Source organism: Phasianus colchicus, chromosome 14 (genome assembly GCF_987193195.1).
Source record: "Phasianus colchicus chromosome 14, bPhaCol1.hap1.1, whole genome shotgun sequence".
Lineage (NCBI taxonomy): Eukaryota > Metazoa > Chordata > Aves > Galliformes > Phasianidae > Phasianus > Phasianus colchicus.
In genome coordinates this window covers 8467852-8484113 of record NC_143449.1, presented here as the reverse complement: position 1 = coordinate 8484113, position 16262 = coordinate 8467852, and the positions used below count along the sequence as shown (strand labels likewise).

At 48.5% G+C, this 16262-nt stretch overlaps 1 protein-coding gene across 15 annotated transcripts in view; it reads left to right on the top strand.

The window, feature by feature from the left end:
• The window catches only part of ARHGEF9 (Cdc42 guanine nucleotide exchange factor 9), a 191730-nt gene that overhangs the window by 147363 nt on the left and 28105 nt on the right, over positions 1–16262 (top strand). For all 15 annotated transcript variants that reach the window (XM_090150155.1, XM_090150153.1, XM_090150154.1 and 12 more), the window contains 2 exons: positions 1890–2019; positions 9546–9677. In XM_090150155.1, coding sequence (XP_090006281.1) covers positions 1890–2019; positions 9546–9677 — 262 coding nt within the window. The remainder of the gene's footprint in view (positions 1–1889; positions 2020–9545; positions 9678–16262) is intronic.

Sequence of the window (16262 nt, the reverse complement as noted above, 5' to 3'; positions counted from 1 at the left end):
TCACTGTCCAAATGCTTTGCTTCTGTTATTTTTTCTTCTAAGTTTTGCCAGCTCTGCCACAGATGTGGGCTAGGAGCCCAAAAAGTTCAGGCGTGACTCTTTCTTCACTACTGAGTGAAAGGACGTACACGGAGTTTTCTCCTCAAATAGAACATTAGAATTAGTGAATTAGCATAACCAAGATAAAACCCAGCTTGATTGGCAATGGCCACTGGGCACAGAGGCAGGCATGGGGGTGTTTTCAAAGCCTGGCTCCCTTCAATTGCTCATTGTTTTGAGCCTGGTTCATTTGAATTTTTCACAAAGCCACATCTGTTCACCTCCTAAAGGTTTGCACCAGCTTAATATGAAGTAAATGTATGAAGATCCTAAGTGCAGCTTGCTGGTGTCCTGAGTGCTCCTGCTGCAGATTGGGGCTGGGATTCGGAGAGTGTGAACACAATACGTGACAGACACTCTGCTAAATGGGTGCACTAAAACCAACCTCTCTTTTTTGTACAGAGATCATTAATGACCAGCTCCGTACCCTGCACCTTTCCCTATCACTGCAGTTCCTTTCTGTCCCCAGTGACTGACCTTTTTCCCTGCAAGAGCTCATGGATATTTTGAAGACCAGAGTAGCATGTCTCATTGGCATAGCTTGGTTTCTCCCTTGTGCAGACAGGCTTTTGCTTCTTAGAGATGGCCACAGAAGGGAAGGTGCTACAGATCCTTTGTTGTGCACTGGGATGTGTTTGTCAGGCAGCTCATCCTCTATCCTCCCTCACTTTGCTGAAGGACCAGCCCTGATGGTTGGGATTTTGTAGGATTTTTTTAACCCCAGCTGGAGTTTCGACATAAGGATTGAATAAAAATTGATCTCAAGATTTCATCCAGAAAAGGGTGGCAAAATAGCAGATAATATTCCACTGTGTGGTGTATTGTGCTTGTTTCTTAGTGTTTATCCTGTTTGGATCAAATAAGGAAATGAATCTAAAGCTTTTCTCTAATTCACAGCACTCACCCCTATTTTAGCTGTCACCAGTGCAATTCTTTAGCAATAATCAATAAAGCCATTCCCCTCACAGCTGCCTAAGATCACAGTTTTTCTCATTAGTCAGCAGTCAATATCAGCCCTTAAGTTAATAATAAATGATGGTGGCGTTACGGCAGTGGCCTTGTCTGTCTTTCCGATTGAAATGAACATTAAGGTTCCCTGGAATGGAAAAGAAGGCACAGGGCGGAAATCAATAGCATTGATTTCAGCATCACTTTTTGAAAAGACTGATCATCATCTTTGTTGGCCCTGGTGGGAAGCTATTTGCACTCTGTGTTATTACACTCACAGGCACGTCCGGGAAAAAGAGAGAATGGTTTTGATTTGCTCACCTGAAGCCTGCAGTGTGAGTGAATGCCACTGGATAGTGCTCTGTGGCTCTCTTGGAGTTAGCTTTGGTCTGGAAGGGGCTCCAACTTGTCTAAGCGAAACATATTTTCAAATGTTCATCCTAAAAACATAAAAATCCAAGCCCAAAGACAGAGCTGATCAAAATGGTCAGATTTTCTCTTAGGATGCTCTTCAGTGAGCACCTTAAGACTTTAAAGAATGACATCCAAGCTGCTGCAAATTGGGTTGGCAGAAGCCAAACTGCTCTCAGTGGGCTTCCAGATGCAAGCCATTGAGAAGCTTCTGTCTTCATGTCTCCTACACACGCTGTTTTGTTTGCAACCTAGCTGCCCTTTTTCAGTGGTCCAGAAAGACGTTGCCAATGCATTGTAGTAACGAGTGGCAAATCCTACCTCCCTTTCTTGCTAAAAGGGTGGTGAGATTATGCAGCCGACAATAAGACTGCTATGTTTCCATTGCACATCGAGCTCCGTTTCATGGGCTTCTCTTCTGTGTTCCACAGTGACTACAGGTATGTGGCTGCTGCTCTCGCTGTCATGAGGAACGTGACTCTGCAGATCAATGAGCGGAAGCGGAGACTGGAGAACATTGACAAGATAGCTCAGTGGCAGGCATCTGTTCTGGACTGGGAGGTATGGAACCCGTGTTAGGGGCTATAAAGCTGGATGAAGGCTGTTCCATGCAGCTGTTGGAATTATCCTATGCCACGCAGCTCATTTCACGCAGCCTGATCTGGGTGTGTGTTGGAGAGGACTTCGGAACTGGGATTAAACTGGGGGCAGAGGAAACGTACTTGCAGGCTTTGGAGATGGAACTTAAGATTTAAAACATTAATGGTATTTTGAAGAAAATCTAGGGTCTACTTCCTATTTCATAGACACAAATCCTGAGTAACTTCTGTGATTGAAGTGCTGTTGTCCTGGCAGTAAGAGAGATTAGGGTCTAATTCAGTGCGTTGTGATTCTGTGCTTTGTGGCTGGGGAAGAAGTAGGGAAAGCAGTATAAAAAGCCCTAGAAGTTGTGACAGTTTAAAAAAAATGACAAAAGCTGGTCTTATGATTAGAAGCCAAGACATTAAGCTGAAGTTATAGATGCTGTCTGCACGTTTAAAATGAGTATCCTTTTAAAGATATTTCTGAGCCAAGTCAATGAGTACTTGCAGTATAATGAACAAGCTGCAAAGTACGAGCAAGGGAGTCAGCAGAGGGATTCCTCACTAGCTCTGCTACATTCTGCCATGTGCTTGAAAAGGCAAATCCAAACAAAGCATTTGTTCTTTTTTTCTCATCCTGAATTTTTTGAATCCTTGTATAAATGTAACCTGTGAGTTGGCTTTCTAAGCAGAGCAAAGATGAGCATGTTTGTAAATCACTTTCTGTTTTAAATCATTGATCCGTGTATTCAGCAAGTGATAGAATGGTCTCCTTTCTTACAGTCATGAAGGTTTGGAATAACTTCACTTCAAATCATTGGGATCACACTGTATCAATTACAGTATATGGGGAAGTCACAGAGTTTGTTGGGAAATGGTCTAGGAAGGCAGGGAATAGAGAAGGAGAAATGCAGGTGCATTTCTCCTTGTGATTGTGTATCTTCCTTGACTGAATTAGTTTTGTTGCTATAATAAAGGTTAGATTCAGCTCTGGATCTCTTGATAAAACATGTAAGTGCAGCAATCATAGCTGGTTCTTACATTTTGACGGGCAGTGAGAGCAGAGAATACAGATGATTTGCTTGATTGTTTTATTGTTGTTTGCTGTGCAGAAAGTTCCCTGATACTGACACCCAGGCTCATTTTCAGCATTAGGAAATTGCTCTCAGGGAGGCACAGGACCATCAGATGTATCTTCAGCCTGCAGTATATTCAGTGCGATGAGCTAATGTGTGTCGTTTGTAAGAAATGCCACGACCCTCACTGTAAATAAATCTAGATTAAGGATGGATCAATTCCAAGTCAGTGAATATTCACATGCAAGTGGAAAGCCAAGGTGACCTCCACATAGGATCTGTGAAACAGCAGTTTCTTCTTCTCTTCCATTGGCTCAGTTGATAATTCATTTTTATTTCGCTATATCCTTGATAATTCACTCCTACTTAGCCATACCTATTCTTTATCTCCATCCTATCCTCAGGATCTTGCCGAATCATTTTTCCAAGGGCTTTTTGACTACTTTTCCAGATTTTAAGCACAATATTGCAGCGCCATCCTTCAGCTTCTCCTAATGCAACAGAACTGCTGTTGCTGCCACTCGGGGATCCAGCAGGAATAAAGCTACTGCCCTTGTTCAAAGAGAAACACCATTCTTGCCATTCTTATACTGTGTTTTGGGTGGGAACACTAGAGGATGAGATCTAAATGCTGCAGAGGACTTTGCTTGATTCTTTCCTCTGAAGTAACGTCTGAACCACCAGACCCCACTGCACAGATGCCCACATAATGGGCAGGAGGACACACAAAAACAAACCCAGAATACGCAGAAGTGAACTATAGCGTAATTCAGGAAGAGAGCAGGAGAAATCAAAAGCAGTGCCAGGTGCTTAGATGTGTCCTTGATCTGTACAGTTGCTCTGTATGCACAGCAAACCTGGGCTGCTGACCTTCAAATGATCTCAGCCTCTCCCAAGCCATCAGGGCTGGATTTCCTTGCCAGCTTGCAGGGCTTCCAGCCCTCTTCCCATACAGGTGGGCTGTTAGGAACTGGGAGAGGGCTTTCCTGGTACATCTCCCTAGTCTCTTCCAGTCCCTGGAGAGTGTGCACTGCTTATGTGGATTGGAGAGCAGAATGTGAGTCCCAGTTCTTTGGAGGAGGACAGCCATCTGAGAGAAGGTGACCCGATGTCAACTTTGAACTTCTGGAAGTGCTTATCCAGTTAAACTCTCACTGAAACAGAGGCAGGAACCCACAGTGGTTACCCTTCCATCTTCCCGTGACCCTGATCCTCCTCTAATTACCCTCAGTACTCAGAAGCACTTGTGTGTCCCTTGTGTGTCCCAGTGGCTTCCTGATCTCTCCAGTTGGAGCATAGATCTGGGGACAGCTCAGTCTTGCTTGGGACAAACAAAAAGAAACCAAACTCCAGACACAGAGAAGTAGGAACAACCCCAAGTACAAAGTAGGAACAAGGAGAATAATGGGCAGCTCTGGCATTTATTTTCTCTCCCCCACCAGAAATTTATCCCGTGCACAAGACAGATAATCCCTAATCAGTATTTTACACTCAGTGAATTGTGTCAGCAGCAACCAAGAGTAAAGCAGTTTGAATGCTGAATTCCCTCCTTTGGAAAAAATGTCTCTGTTTTTCCTTAACATCTCTGTACTAACAATGTTGATGCTCTGATTCGAAATAGCTTTTTAATTTCTGAATCTTCCCATGTTTTGTGATAAGATGTTGGAAAAAGAGTTTTAAAAGAGAAGAAAAAATCTGAACCAAGCAAATATTTAGTGAGTGAATATTTAAACCGTTCTTGTTTACAAAGTGTTTGTACTCATATTCTCACAAGCAGAGGGTGTTTTAGGGAATGCATACGTATTGCTGATCCTAAAGCAAATAGAAAGAGCAGGGGGCATGTCCTGGCTGATCTGGGCAGGAGGGGTTTTATTGCATCCCATGGAGTTGTGCCTGTGTGTTTCAGGAGTCATTTTTAATCCCCTAAGATTTTCTGCATGGCCCCATGAAGGTGAATTTCAGGCTCAGCAAAAGAAAAATGCGGAATTCCTTCAGCTGCCAAAGCCAGGGCTTGTTTTCAGGCTTGTTTTGCCACTTCAGTGGGGGCTGCTGATGTGCATTGCAAATGGCACCGAGAAGGGCAGCCCTACTGCGGGGCAGCTGCTGGGTGCTGCAGCACCGGGGCGCCAAGCCTGAGGAATTGCTGCTGGCTTCGTACATGGAGTGACTGAGCAAAATCAGGAGGGAAGATTCCGATCTCACTGACTGCTGTAAATTAGAAACAATCCCCAATCACTATGAAGTGTGTTCCTGTGTAATTTGTAGGAGCGTGGTGTTGACCAGCAAGTCTGCATTGGACTGTTGCCTTGTGTGACTCACTTTTTTGTTTTGGATTTCCAATGAGTGGACCGACTCAGTGAGGTGCTGCCCTGCCTACATGGAATGCTCTAGGGCCGTTTGTTCTTTTGGTTGTTAATGGTGTGGAACATGGGGCTTCTACCACCTCCTGCTGAGACCTTTCAGTGCCCAAGAGCTCTTGTGGTTATGAAGTGCTTCCTGATGCTCAGCCTCTATTTCCCTTTGCTTGGTGCCATCCCCTCGCCGGTGGTTCAGTGCCCTCAGGTCAGAGCAGGGATGTGTGAAGGCAGCAGGCAGTGCTGGCATGCAGTTAGTTGCAGCAGGCTCGGAGCAGCGTGCCAGGTCTGCTCTGGGTCAGTGGGAAATGTGCCGGACAGAGCCTGTCCTGGGCTACAGCTCTCAAAGGGTAGCCAGCAATGTGTATACGATGGCACTCTAAAAAGAAGAGTTCCTCAAAGCCCATCATTTTTTCTACGTCCTTGCAGCCCCAGTTTGGGCAGTGCTGCTTATACAGGTGCCTAGGAAGCAGGATGGAGGTGGCAGGAGTGGCATGGCCCTGCCTTCCTCTGTCTGCTCTGCTTGGGACTGCACAGCCTGCAGAGAGCACGCTGCCAGCCTCTGCCCTCCTCCAGCCTGTGCCAGCCCACCACACGCTGCAGAGCTGCTGTGGTGATGGCACGGTGCGGGCTGCTCCAGAGGGAGCTTAAAGAAAGGGTGGATAGCCATGTTTTACATTGTCAGACCATGACAGGACAAAGGGGAATGGTTTAAAACGAAGAGGAGAGATGCAGGTGAGATGTGAGGAGGAAATTCTTTACTCAGGGGGCGGTGAAGTCGTGGCAGTGCTGCCCAAGGCTGGGTGCCCCAGCCTTGGAGGTGCCCAAGGCCACATTGGATGGGGCCTGGCAGCCTGAGCTGGTAGGGGCAGCCAGCCCACGGCAGGGGTTGGGACTGGATGGGCTTTGAGATCCCTTCCAACCCAACCGTTCAGTGATTTACAACCTTGCCATTTGCTTGGGCAGCGTCTGCAGTGCCCGCTGCAGCCCTGAATGCACCCTTGCTCACTGAGTGCCCGCCGCAGCTGCCGTGCTGATGGGAAGCAGATGTGTGCTTTGGCAGACTGTGGTGCTGCTCCCATCAGCCCGGCTCTGCTTGGAGCAGGGAGCTGTGGCCGGGCTGCTCTTCCCGTGGCTGCCATCCCTGGGAGGGATCAGCCGTCCCAAGGCAGCAGTGGGGTGTTTGGTGCAGGGCAGAGCCTCGCTCCCAGCCTCGATTAGCCTGAGCCTGCTATTTAAGTAGATTACTTTGGTTTATGCAGATTTCTAGATATTGCTACCCGAGATTCCCGTGGGTTGCCACTTTGGCAGATTGCATGAGTATTAAATTTACATGAAGGGTAAAGGATATGTAATTGCGAAATATAATGAAAACTGTCCTTTTAAATCTCTTCCCATTCTCATTATTTACTGGTCCTTTAAATCAAGACTCAGTGCCCTTAATTATGTAATACATAATAGTTGGCTTCGGCCTAATATTATGTTATTGAATCCAAGAATGACACAGAAAAAAAAAGATGCATGCAACCAACATGCTATTTTCAAAGTGAGGACAGCCTGATGAGAAATCCTCCCAGGGAAAAATCACAACAGGGACTGAAACAGATCCTTCTGCTTTTTTCTTTTCCTCCTTTATTTTTTTTTTCCCAGCAACAGAAGGTATCAAAAAAGGAGCCTGATGAAAAAGACAACATTTCTCTCGCTTTCCTTTTTTCTGATCTTTCTGTAGCCCAGAGTGCTAATCAGCCTGTCAATCTCTAATTAAAGAACAGCAGTGTCAGGCAGAAGAGAGCCCTGCTCGCTGAATGTTAACTAGGAGAGGGGATTTAGTGCCCGGCAGTAACAGTGAGGAGCATTCATCCAGCAGCACTGCTTATGTGACATCGGTAAAACCCTTTGGTTCCTCCTAGCTCCTTGTTGCAGGGTGACTGCCCATAGCACAGTGGTTACCTGTCGCAGAGTGGTCTCTATAGCACGGCTGGGGGAGCTGGGGATTGCTGCCTTCCCATAGCAGCAGGAGCACTGACCTCTGCTCGGAGGCAGGATGAGCCCCAGGACATAGGCATCACCCTGCAATGCTCAAGAGAGCATGGGGCATGCATCCAGCCCACATCTGCTCCCTGCGCATGCAGGAGTGATGATGACTGCATGCAGAAGAGAACCCCTCTTTCTTTCTTGCCCTCTGTTTGCAGCTGGATGCTCAGTTCCAACCAGGCTGGCCTGAGGCTTTTTATTACTGGCTGGGGCTGCTCAGGGCTGTAGGGCTGGTCCCAAACTGTCTGAACTATGACATTTCCAAATGTGCTAACCCAGCACTGGAAATCATCCGCTTCCAGCCTATAGACTGTATGTGAAAATTATTTTCACAGCATAGAAAATGCAATACAAATCCTATCATTTCGGATCTGATTTTTTTTTGTTTAATATTGCTTGCAGGGACTACACAGTTTGGATCTAGCTAATCAAGTAGAAGTGTTTACAGAGCCCTCTGTGTGTCCTCAGGCTTGAGATGCTACCACAGGAATAAAAGACAAAGCTGTTCTACTATTTTTAGCAGACAGCCTCTCCTAGGCTTGCCCCCTCTCAAAAAAGCTCCCATCCGTGGGCTTTGTGAATCTTTTTCAGATAAGCTCCTGTTTAGCCAGAGAAGCCCACACTTTCTGGAGCCTGTGTGTTTCCTTCAGAGGAAGAACTGGCACATCCTGGGTCTTGCTGCCTACCCAGGAGGTCCCACTTTCTGGGGTCACCCTAAAGGACCCCATGTGCTGGGCAGGCTGCCCCAATGGGGCCCTCAGCCAGCCAGCCACAGAGCAAGATGGAGAGGGGGATGAGCACCTCACTGGGGCCACCCGTAAGTCCCTGCTGCTGCATGATGCCTCAGCGACTTAATGAAGCTGCTGTTGTCACAGGGCCCAGGGACTCAGACAGTTGCTTCCAATCAATGCTGGGAGGTTAATTACACATTTACCTGCAGCCTGAAATCCTCACTGAAATGTGAGGGCTGGGGAGTGCTCCTGGTTGCTCTGGCACCCGCATTGTAAGTGGGACCAGAAGAGTGCTTGTGCCTGGGTGCCCTCAGAGCCTTTACAAGCTGTTTGCTGAGATTTTGGGATGCTCTTGTTATAGAATTGGCTCTAGGAACGATCCTCTCCCACTTTCTCCCCCATCCCGCTCCTTACCTTTGTGCTGAAGTCATCCTGCTCCCTTCTGTGGCGTTTGGAGCGAGGCGCTGAGATGCCCACGGGGCAGGTGGTGGTGAATTCACCCATTTTTAATAAATAGATTTTAATTAACTTTTTAAAAAGTCCAGCTCATCCTAATTAGTGGAGGGTGACTGCATTTGTTCTCTCAGAGAGTGGGAGAGAATGCGCTCTGTTTTCAAGACCATCTGCTCATGAATCCTTAAAAAAAATGGGAGAGGAAAACAAGTGTTAGCCACAGGCTGAGACAGGGTGAGGGAATGCTGGCAGCTGGCCGGCCTGATGGGGTTTTGGGGGTGGGGAACTCTTAACAAGAATGCTGTAGGAGGGGGTGGTCATCACCTTAAAGCGTGGGGATGGAGGTGGTAGCATAGGGGGGAGTGTTGGTAGCTCTGGGGCAGATTATGCAAGGAGCTGGCCTGGCATCTTGAAGGGACTCGAAGGGACATCTCAAATGTGTTGGGATGCTTTTCCAAAGAGATCCTTGTGAGCTGGCTGTGGAGCCCGAGGGAGGTTGGAGTCCAGCTGGTGGACGCCAGTTTGAGGCTTTAGCCCATGGGATGGGCACTGTGGTGAGAGCTGGGTCTGGGGGTGCAGTGTAGAGATGGGGCTGCCTGGAGCCCCCATTCTGCTGCTGCTTTGCTCACTGCACTCTGAGCCACAGTGACCACGTGCTGAGTGTCCACATTTACTTGATTTCCTTTCCTCCAGGATGATCCCCACCTCCAGTTCCTGGCCTGAAGTCAGGCATGGCGGCTTTGAGAGCTGCAGAAAGACCAAAATCTTATTTAATTATTGTTTCTCCGCATCCTACAAAGAGAAGCATGCCCTGCTGGGAGCAGTGGTTCACGTGGCCTCATTCTCTGTGCCCTCCAGGGAGACGATATCTTGGACCGCAGCTCAGAGCTGATCTACACGGGAGAGATGTCCTGGATTTACCAGCCCTACGGACGGAACCAGCAGCGTGTTTTCTTTCTCTTTGATCACCAGATGGTTCTCTGCAAGAAGGTAAGGACGTCCAGGCAGTGAGCAGTGCTGCTAAGGACATGCTGGGAACGGGTTTCCAATCCAAAGTGGTTTTTAGGACAAGGTGGCTGTTTGCTGTCTGTGCAGAAGAGGATATGGGTAGTGCTACGTGCTACTGAATTACAGGGTGGTGAGTATAACATGATGGAGGGATTTTTATGCTAGTAGCAAATTCAGCCTCCCCTTGTTCATTTCATGCCTTTTTCTCATGTGCCCCTTGTTTTGGCTCATTGCCTCACTTCTACTTTTGGGTTTTGGCTGCAGCATATGATCTGGGATTAGATAGCCCTAGAATTTCTAAACAAACTCTGAAGCCTGGCACTTGGGCAGGCAGCTCAATTACTGCATTAAAATGATGCTTGCTGCCTGTTGAAGAACTGTCAGGCAGCAGCTCGGTGTGTAACAGGGTGTGCATGTGTCACTCAGAGAAATACATTTCAAGCCTCATCTTCATTTAGCTGCTGTGCTGGTTTATAGAGGACATCTCTGCCATGAAACCCACCATGAATGTGAGAGAAAGGGAGTGAAGAACTAATGTGTTGTAGCACTGATAGCAACGGATGAGCTGTATTTTGGAGTATCAGGCACCAGCATCCCCACTAAATGGCCACAGTCCCACTGAGGTGATTCCAGCTTGTTACCATCAAAGCTGTTTGGAGTGAAGTGACAGAGCTCACAGCTCTGGGTGCCTCTCCCTGCTGGCAGCCCTCACGTTGTGGCCATTTGTGCTGCAGCTCCACAGAACACTGTGCAAAGGGAGTTCCCTGAGCTGGCTGCAGATGCACCTGGGGCTGCGTTCCTTGCACCCAGGGTGTGCTCAGTGAGCTGACAGACCTGCATGGCACGCAGCCCCTGGGGAGTGTCTGTGGCTGCAGGAAGCCAGCGATGGTGTGGGTGGCTCCTGACTCAGTGCACCACTGCCCGCTGCCATGCAGCTCTGCCCTGTGCCTTCAGTGGGTGGCACTTTCTTCTCCTGAGTCATGGTTGTCTGAGATTCTGCCTTCTGGAACGTGTGCACTTCCCTCCACCCACTGTTGTTGTGCCTTGTACATCTCTGCCGTCTCTGTTACAAAAAAAAAAAGAAAGAAAGAAAAAAAGCAGAACAGCAACAATAACAAACTCAGAGAACCATCAACATGAGTCTGCAAATATGCAGCGGGCCTTAATTCTTTAATCTTGACCTCCTAAACTTTGACTGTGACCCTGAATTTCCAATTCATAAGGCAGCATCCAGGCTGTGCTCTGGAGGGGTGTCAGGCCTTCCTCTGCTCCCAGGAACACCAGATCTGGGATGTCTGCAGCCATCAGAGTGAGCAGAGAGTGCTCCACATTTCTCAGCAGGCTGGGGAGCTGAGGGGTGGGATCAGTATGCAAACAACATCCCTGTGTCACTGTCCTCTTCCCTTACGTATGCCAGAGTTGCTTTGTGTTGTGTGTGGCAGCATCATACAAGTGATGCTTCTGCAGGAAAGCAGCCTGCAGGTTGGAGCCAGCAGAGGCAGGTCTGGGGGTTCTCAGCTTCACAACAAGTTCAGGCAGAAGGGCAGAGGCTGCAAACTTATCCACGAGCCCGACCTCAAGGTCACAAGGACCACTCCAGGCTGTGCTGTGTCCTCCTGTACCTGCTCTTCCAACGCCAAGCCGCAGGTTCTGTTTTCCAGAGTGATGGGGTAGGAGGGGAGAGGGGCTGACAGCTGGACTTCCCCATCCTGATGGAGCTTTCCCTGAATGTTGTTAAGAAGCATTGCTCAAAGACAGAATTTGGGGGAGTGTTAGCTCACGTTTTGGGGCCACATATTCTACATAAAGTAAATGGGATTGGTTTATAGTTCATGTCATCCTGACCCTGTGTCGAGCTCTGCTGTTATGGATCACAGCCATCTGGCAGTGTGCCCTCCATGCCAGTGCCCACGGGTGAGATCCTGGGGCCTCATTAGTGAAGCAGCACTTACAGCAAGGTGCAGGCAGCCCGGGGGCTGTGTGGTGCTGGTGCTTCATCTGGAGTGGGCAGAGCCCCACAGTTCTGGGCCATCTGCAGCGCAGTCTGGCACCAGGCACAGCAAAAGTGTGTGAGAGTGGCACGTGGCTCGTGATGTGCTTTTGTGTTCCACTTGCACAAGCCCTCAGGGAACTGAAGTTGCTTGAGTTCAGAAGGGCACAGCAAAAAGCTCAAGTTGCAGGTTTCTGGAAGATCTCAGAGTCCGGAGCAGCCCAGAGCTGCTAGCTTCTCTGCCTTGTATGCAGGGCAATGGAGTCCTTGCAGGCTTCCAAAGCAGCTGATGGAATGGTGCTCCTGGTCTTCCAGATATGAGTGGTGAGAAAATTCACAGCCAACCTGACCTGTGTTTGCTGAGGTTTGTGTCGTCACCAGGTCTGATCAAACCTTTGCGGAGAATCCCAAGGAATCTCCCTCCTCAGAAAATCTTCTGCAGATTGGCAGATGATGAGATTGTTTCTGTGTGGCAGAAACTGCCTGGCCTCCACTTACTCTCTAAGCCAAGGGGTTAGTGGCACTGTGGGTGTCAGTGCTAGGGAGCTCTCTGCTTCATTTCGGCTGCTGTGTGTGTTTCCTAAGGGCAAGGCACAATCTCAAAAGCCATCCTTGTTTGCACTGCTCGTGCTGGATTGGGATTGTTCTGCCAGCCATGCAGGCAGATGGCCTGGGAGGGATTCAGCAGGACTCTGTCCTATGCTACCAAGAATTGCCACGTTTCTGCTGCTCCAATCTGGTGTAGCCTGTGCGTGAGCAATCCATTATTTGCTATGGCAGGATCTCCATTATCCAGCTATCCACTTTCAGCAGCAGTTAATGTACTTCCATATAAACTCCCCTCTGCTTTGAACATGACTTACTTTCTGGAGGCTTTGCAATCCCCCCCTTTCTGTTGTTGGCTGTAAATGTGAGGTTGTGGCATTGTTTTGAGCATCTGACTGGGATGTTCCTAGGAGGGAGGCTAACTACTCTCAGGGTGGTTCTTCCCAAGCTCCTGGCAATCCCTGATCTGTTTGATGCACCTGCAGAGGATCAGCAGTACCACCAGCAGCCATCCGACAGACAGGAGCTCACTGACTGGCACTCACTGTGCTTAGCAATCTGTCCCAAACATTTCAAACAAAGTTTCAGCATCTGTCTGGACTTTCTGATCTGTGGGCACCTATGGCTCTCTTCAAGTTGGGATTCCCCTCACTACCTGTTGTTGCCATGTAGCAGGGGTGAGAAGCACTGGGAACTGCCCCCAGGCAGGCTCCTCCTTCCTCACATCCCCATCTCTGAGATTTGTCCCAGGGCTTCTGCAAGGGAAGCTGGGACAAATGTGCATGCATCTATTGGGGGATTACTTGGCCAACGCTTTGCATGTAAAGGAATGGCCATTGGTGCAGTCATTACCAGGACCATACTGAACTATGAGATGAGATTTATACAGCTGCAGTGATGCATCGGTCACATCAAGGGGCAGAGCTTGGATCCATCCCTAGATAACAGCACGAGTTCTGCTGCCCCCAGGGCAATGGGTCCCAAATATCTTGAGGGGACCTTAGACAGAGACCTGGTTTGTCAGAATAATTAATTGTGAAAGGTTGCATTCAGGTGAGTCCAACAGGTGTTATCTCTGCCATTGTAAGTATATTTAAGTCTGCCTTACAAGGGCTGCACGAATTAGAGCAGCAGTAGCAGGTGGAGGTGCTGGTGTTGTGATAGCCAGCTCCCAGATATGGCAACCATCTTGCAAAGCAACTTGTGTGGGGAAACACTGACAAATAAAATTGGTTTCTGAGTTTCACAGATTAATTTATCTGGCTCAGATTGCACCATCAGAAACAGCACTGGTCACTTCCCAGTATCACCAGGAAATCATTCAGTGGTCCTAGAAAGTGAGATTTCAGTAATCCAGGCCTGGGCCACACACTATTAATTACAATCATATCTTGCTATGTCAGGGAATGCTTGAGGTTCTCATCACGTAGTAGATGAGCATCTCCTTTTTTCTGTTTGGATATTCCCCAGGCTCCTAATTGCTGTTAGGAGCTGTTAGCATTAGGCTGGAAGGACAGTGGGAAGTAGGAAGGGTTCGCAGCACTCCTGCACCAAACAGTGCTTTCTGTCCCCCATGATGGGGCTCCATGTTGTGTGTTTTTTGGCAGCGCTAAAAGATCTGCATGAAACACATTGAGCTTTCACTTGCACATTTTATGTGTCTCTTGCAATCAAGATGCAGTGTAAACTCCAGCTTGTGGGTTATTGCTATTGCTGTCTTCCCTTGAGCTCCCGCAGCAGAGCAGGTTGGATGGGAAGCAAAATGAGAGCGGCTTAATAGCAGTAGCAATAGCCAGCCAGAAATAGCTCTGCTGTAGGAAATGGGGTAAATAAAATAATCCTGTCAAACTCCATTGCAGTTCAAGTTCCCAAATAGGAAGATAAAAGAGACATTTCTGAGCGCTGTTAGTGGAAGGAGGCCTAGTTCTGTATCACTTCTGCTAAGACAGAGGTAATCTTCACAACACCACCACAGCCTGGCTTTTATTGCAGCCCAATAGTGCTCACAGGGCTATCTGAAAACCTTGTTTGTAAACACAGCGCAGTATGGGGATGATTCTTGTTACTTCAAGTGGTTTTTCACTCACAAGGCACAGTTTGAGTTTTGCAGCACCTTCCACCCTTGCTCTGTCCATCCCAGCAGTACAGATCCCACAGAATGACACACACTGGGCTCGGGTCCGCCTGTGGCAGGGTTGCTGTGTTGTCCTGTGCTGAGCAGTGTGGAGGGACGTGGCAGTGTGTTGCACTCACAGACGTTCTGCAGTCTGAGGTAATGACATTGCATGGGATGAGCACAAAGGCCAGTGCTGCTGCTCTGGCACTGCAGTGCAGGCTTGGAGGGCCGCTGGGATGCAGGGGATGGGCAGAGAGCAGAAGGTCAGCCAGGAGCAGACCTCTGCCTGGGGCAGGAGAAGGCTCTAGGCCAATGTAATGTAATGTAATGTATTGTAGTGTTGCCAGTGTAATGGTGGAATCTAGAAAGGGCTGAATTTAGAGGCTCTTTCACAGTGTGATTTCCATTCTTAATAGGGAATGGGTTTAACCTACTCATGTAACTATACAGAAATGCAAGATGCTGTACAGCATTCTCTGTGCCTCATTTATCGTTCTTGGAATTGCGGTGGGTGTAAATCTGGCCCATGACCAAAACCTCAACAGCTGAAAACGCAACCTTGCTGCTGCCGTGTCCTGTCGGCAGCATGGCTCTACAGCCCTGGGAACAAAGCAGACAAGACAGGGATGTGTCTGCAGAAGGGCTTCCCATCCCTTCCTGCTATGAGTGCCTTGGAAAAGCACTCGCCTCACTGCTTCGCATCCAGAGTGATTGGGCTTGAGCTGTGGCAAGGCATGAAAATGCTATTGATGTTCCACTAAATACACTGAGCAAAAATAGCATCTCCACATAAATGCTTTCGGCTCCAGTCCTCCCCCACTCAGAGCCCACACTGCAGCTTCATGGAGCTGGCAAGGATGAAACAAGCATCTATAACCAAACTCAGGAGACAGACATTGCTGAATAATTTGGCAGGAATCTGCTGACCTCCCCAGCACAGCTGTCTTTGTGCAGGAAGAGTTACATAAACCCAAACTGAAGAGGTTGCGGGCTCCCATCTTCACATGGCAGCCCCTGGGGCAACTATAACTTGGCCCATCCTAGGCAGCATACAGGGTTGTAACATCACCCTCTGTCCTTCTGAGCCCCTGCTGGTTCAGCCCAAACCACGGGTCCTGATGGGGTGATAGCAGTGTTCACTGCTGCTGGCATCCAACTGCTCAGCAGGGCTTTGATTTGTTTTCTGTTATCAAGAATGTTTAGGGCAGAAACCTAAAAAAGGGTTCACTGAGTTTGGGCAGCAGAGGCCCAGTTCTGCAGCAGACTGTGCAGTGTGGTGAGAATGGTGCGTGACTGTCCCAGCCTAAAAAGCAGCCTGCAGTGGGGCTGGGTTGAAGGAATGAATGCAACTGAAAGCTGTGTCCTTAGTGTTCCTGACAAGCGGGCCGTGCTGCTTTCTTCAAAGGGTCGCTTTAAGGTAAATTAGATTTTAAAAATGTAGGCACTGAGTCTTTTTTTAAAAAGCCAAAGAATGTTGAAAGCCCTTATGACTAAAGATACCCAAAGACATGGCGAAGTGGCAGCATGCCATGCACTCATTGCTCACGGCAGGCTGGGCAGAACGGAGATGGAGAGCAGGCAGGCAGGGAAACCAGGGCGAATTTCAGGAGGAAATGGAAAAACCCTGCTCCCTCCCTCTGCAGATGCAGATCCCTGTTCTGCTCTGCGCCCCCTGCCCGGGCCAATGAGAGCTCACTGCACAGGAGGCTCAGACCCACAGCCAAGTTGAAAATACAGCTCAGCCTTTTCCTGACTGACTTTTCAGACTGGGGATTGGGGTCTGGCTGTCATTATAATGGACCCCGTTTTAGTCTGTTGTCAATTTCAGTATCAACTCTTCACTATTTATTGACTTTTTCAACCCCAGCACTTCACCAAGCTGCGAAGTTTCGTGCTCAGCAGGGCCTCTTCCTTC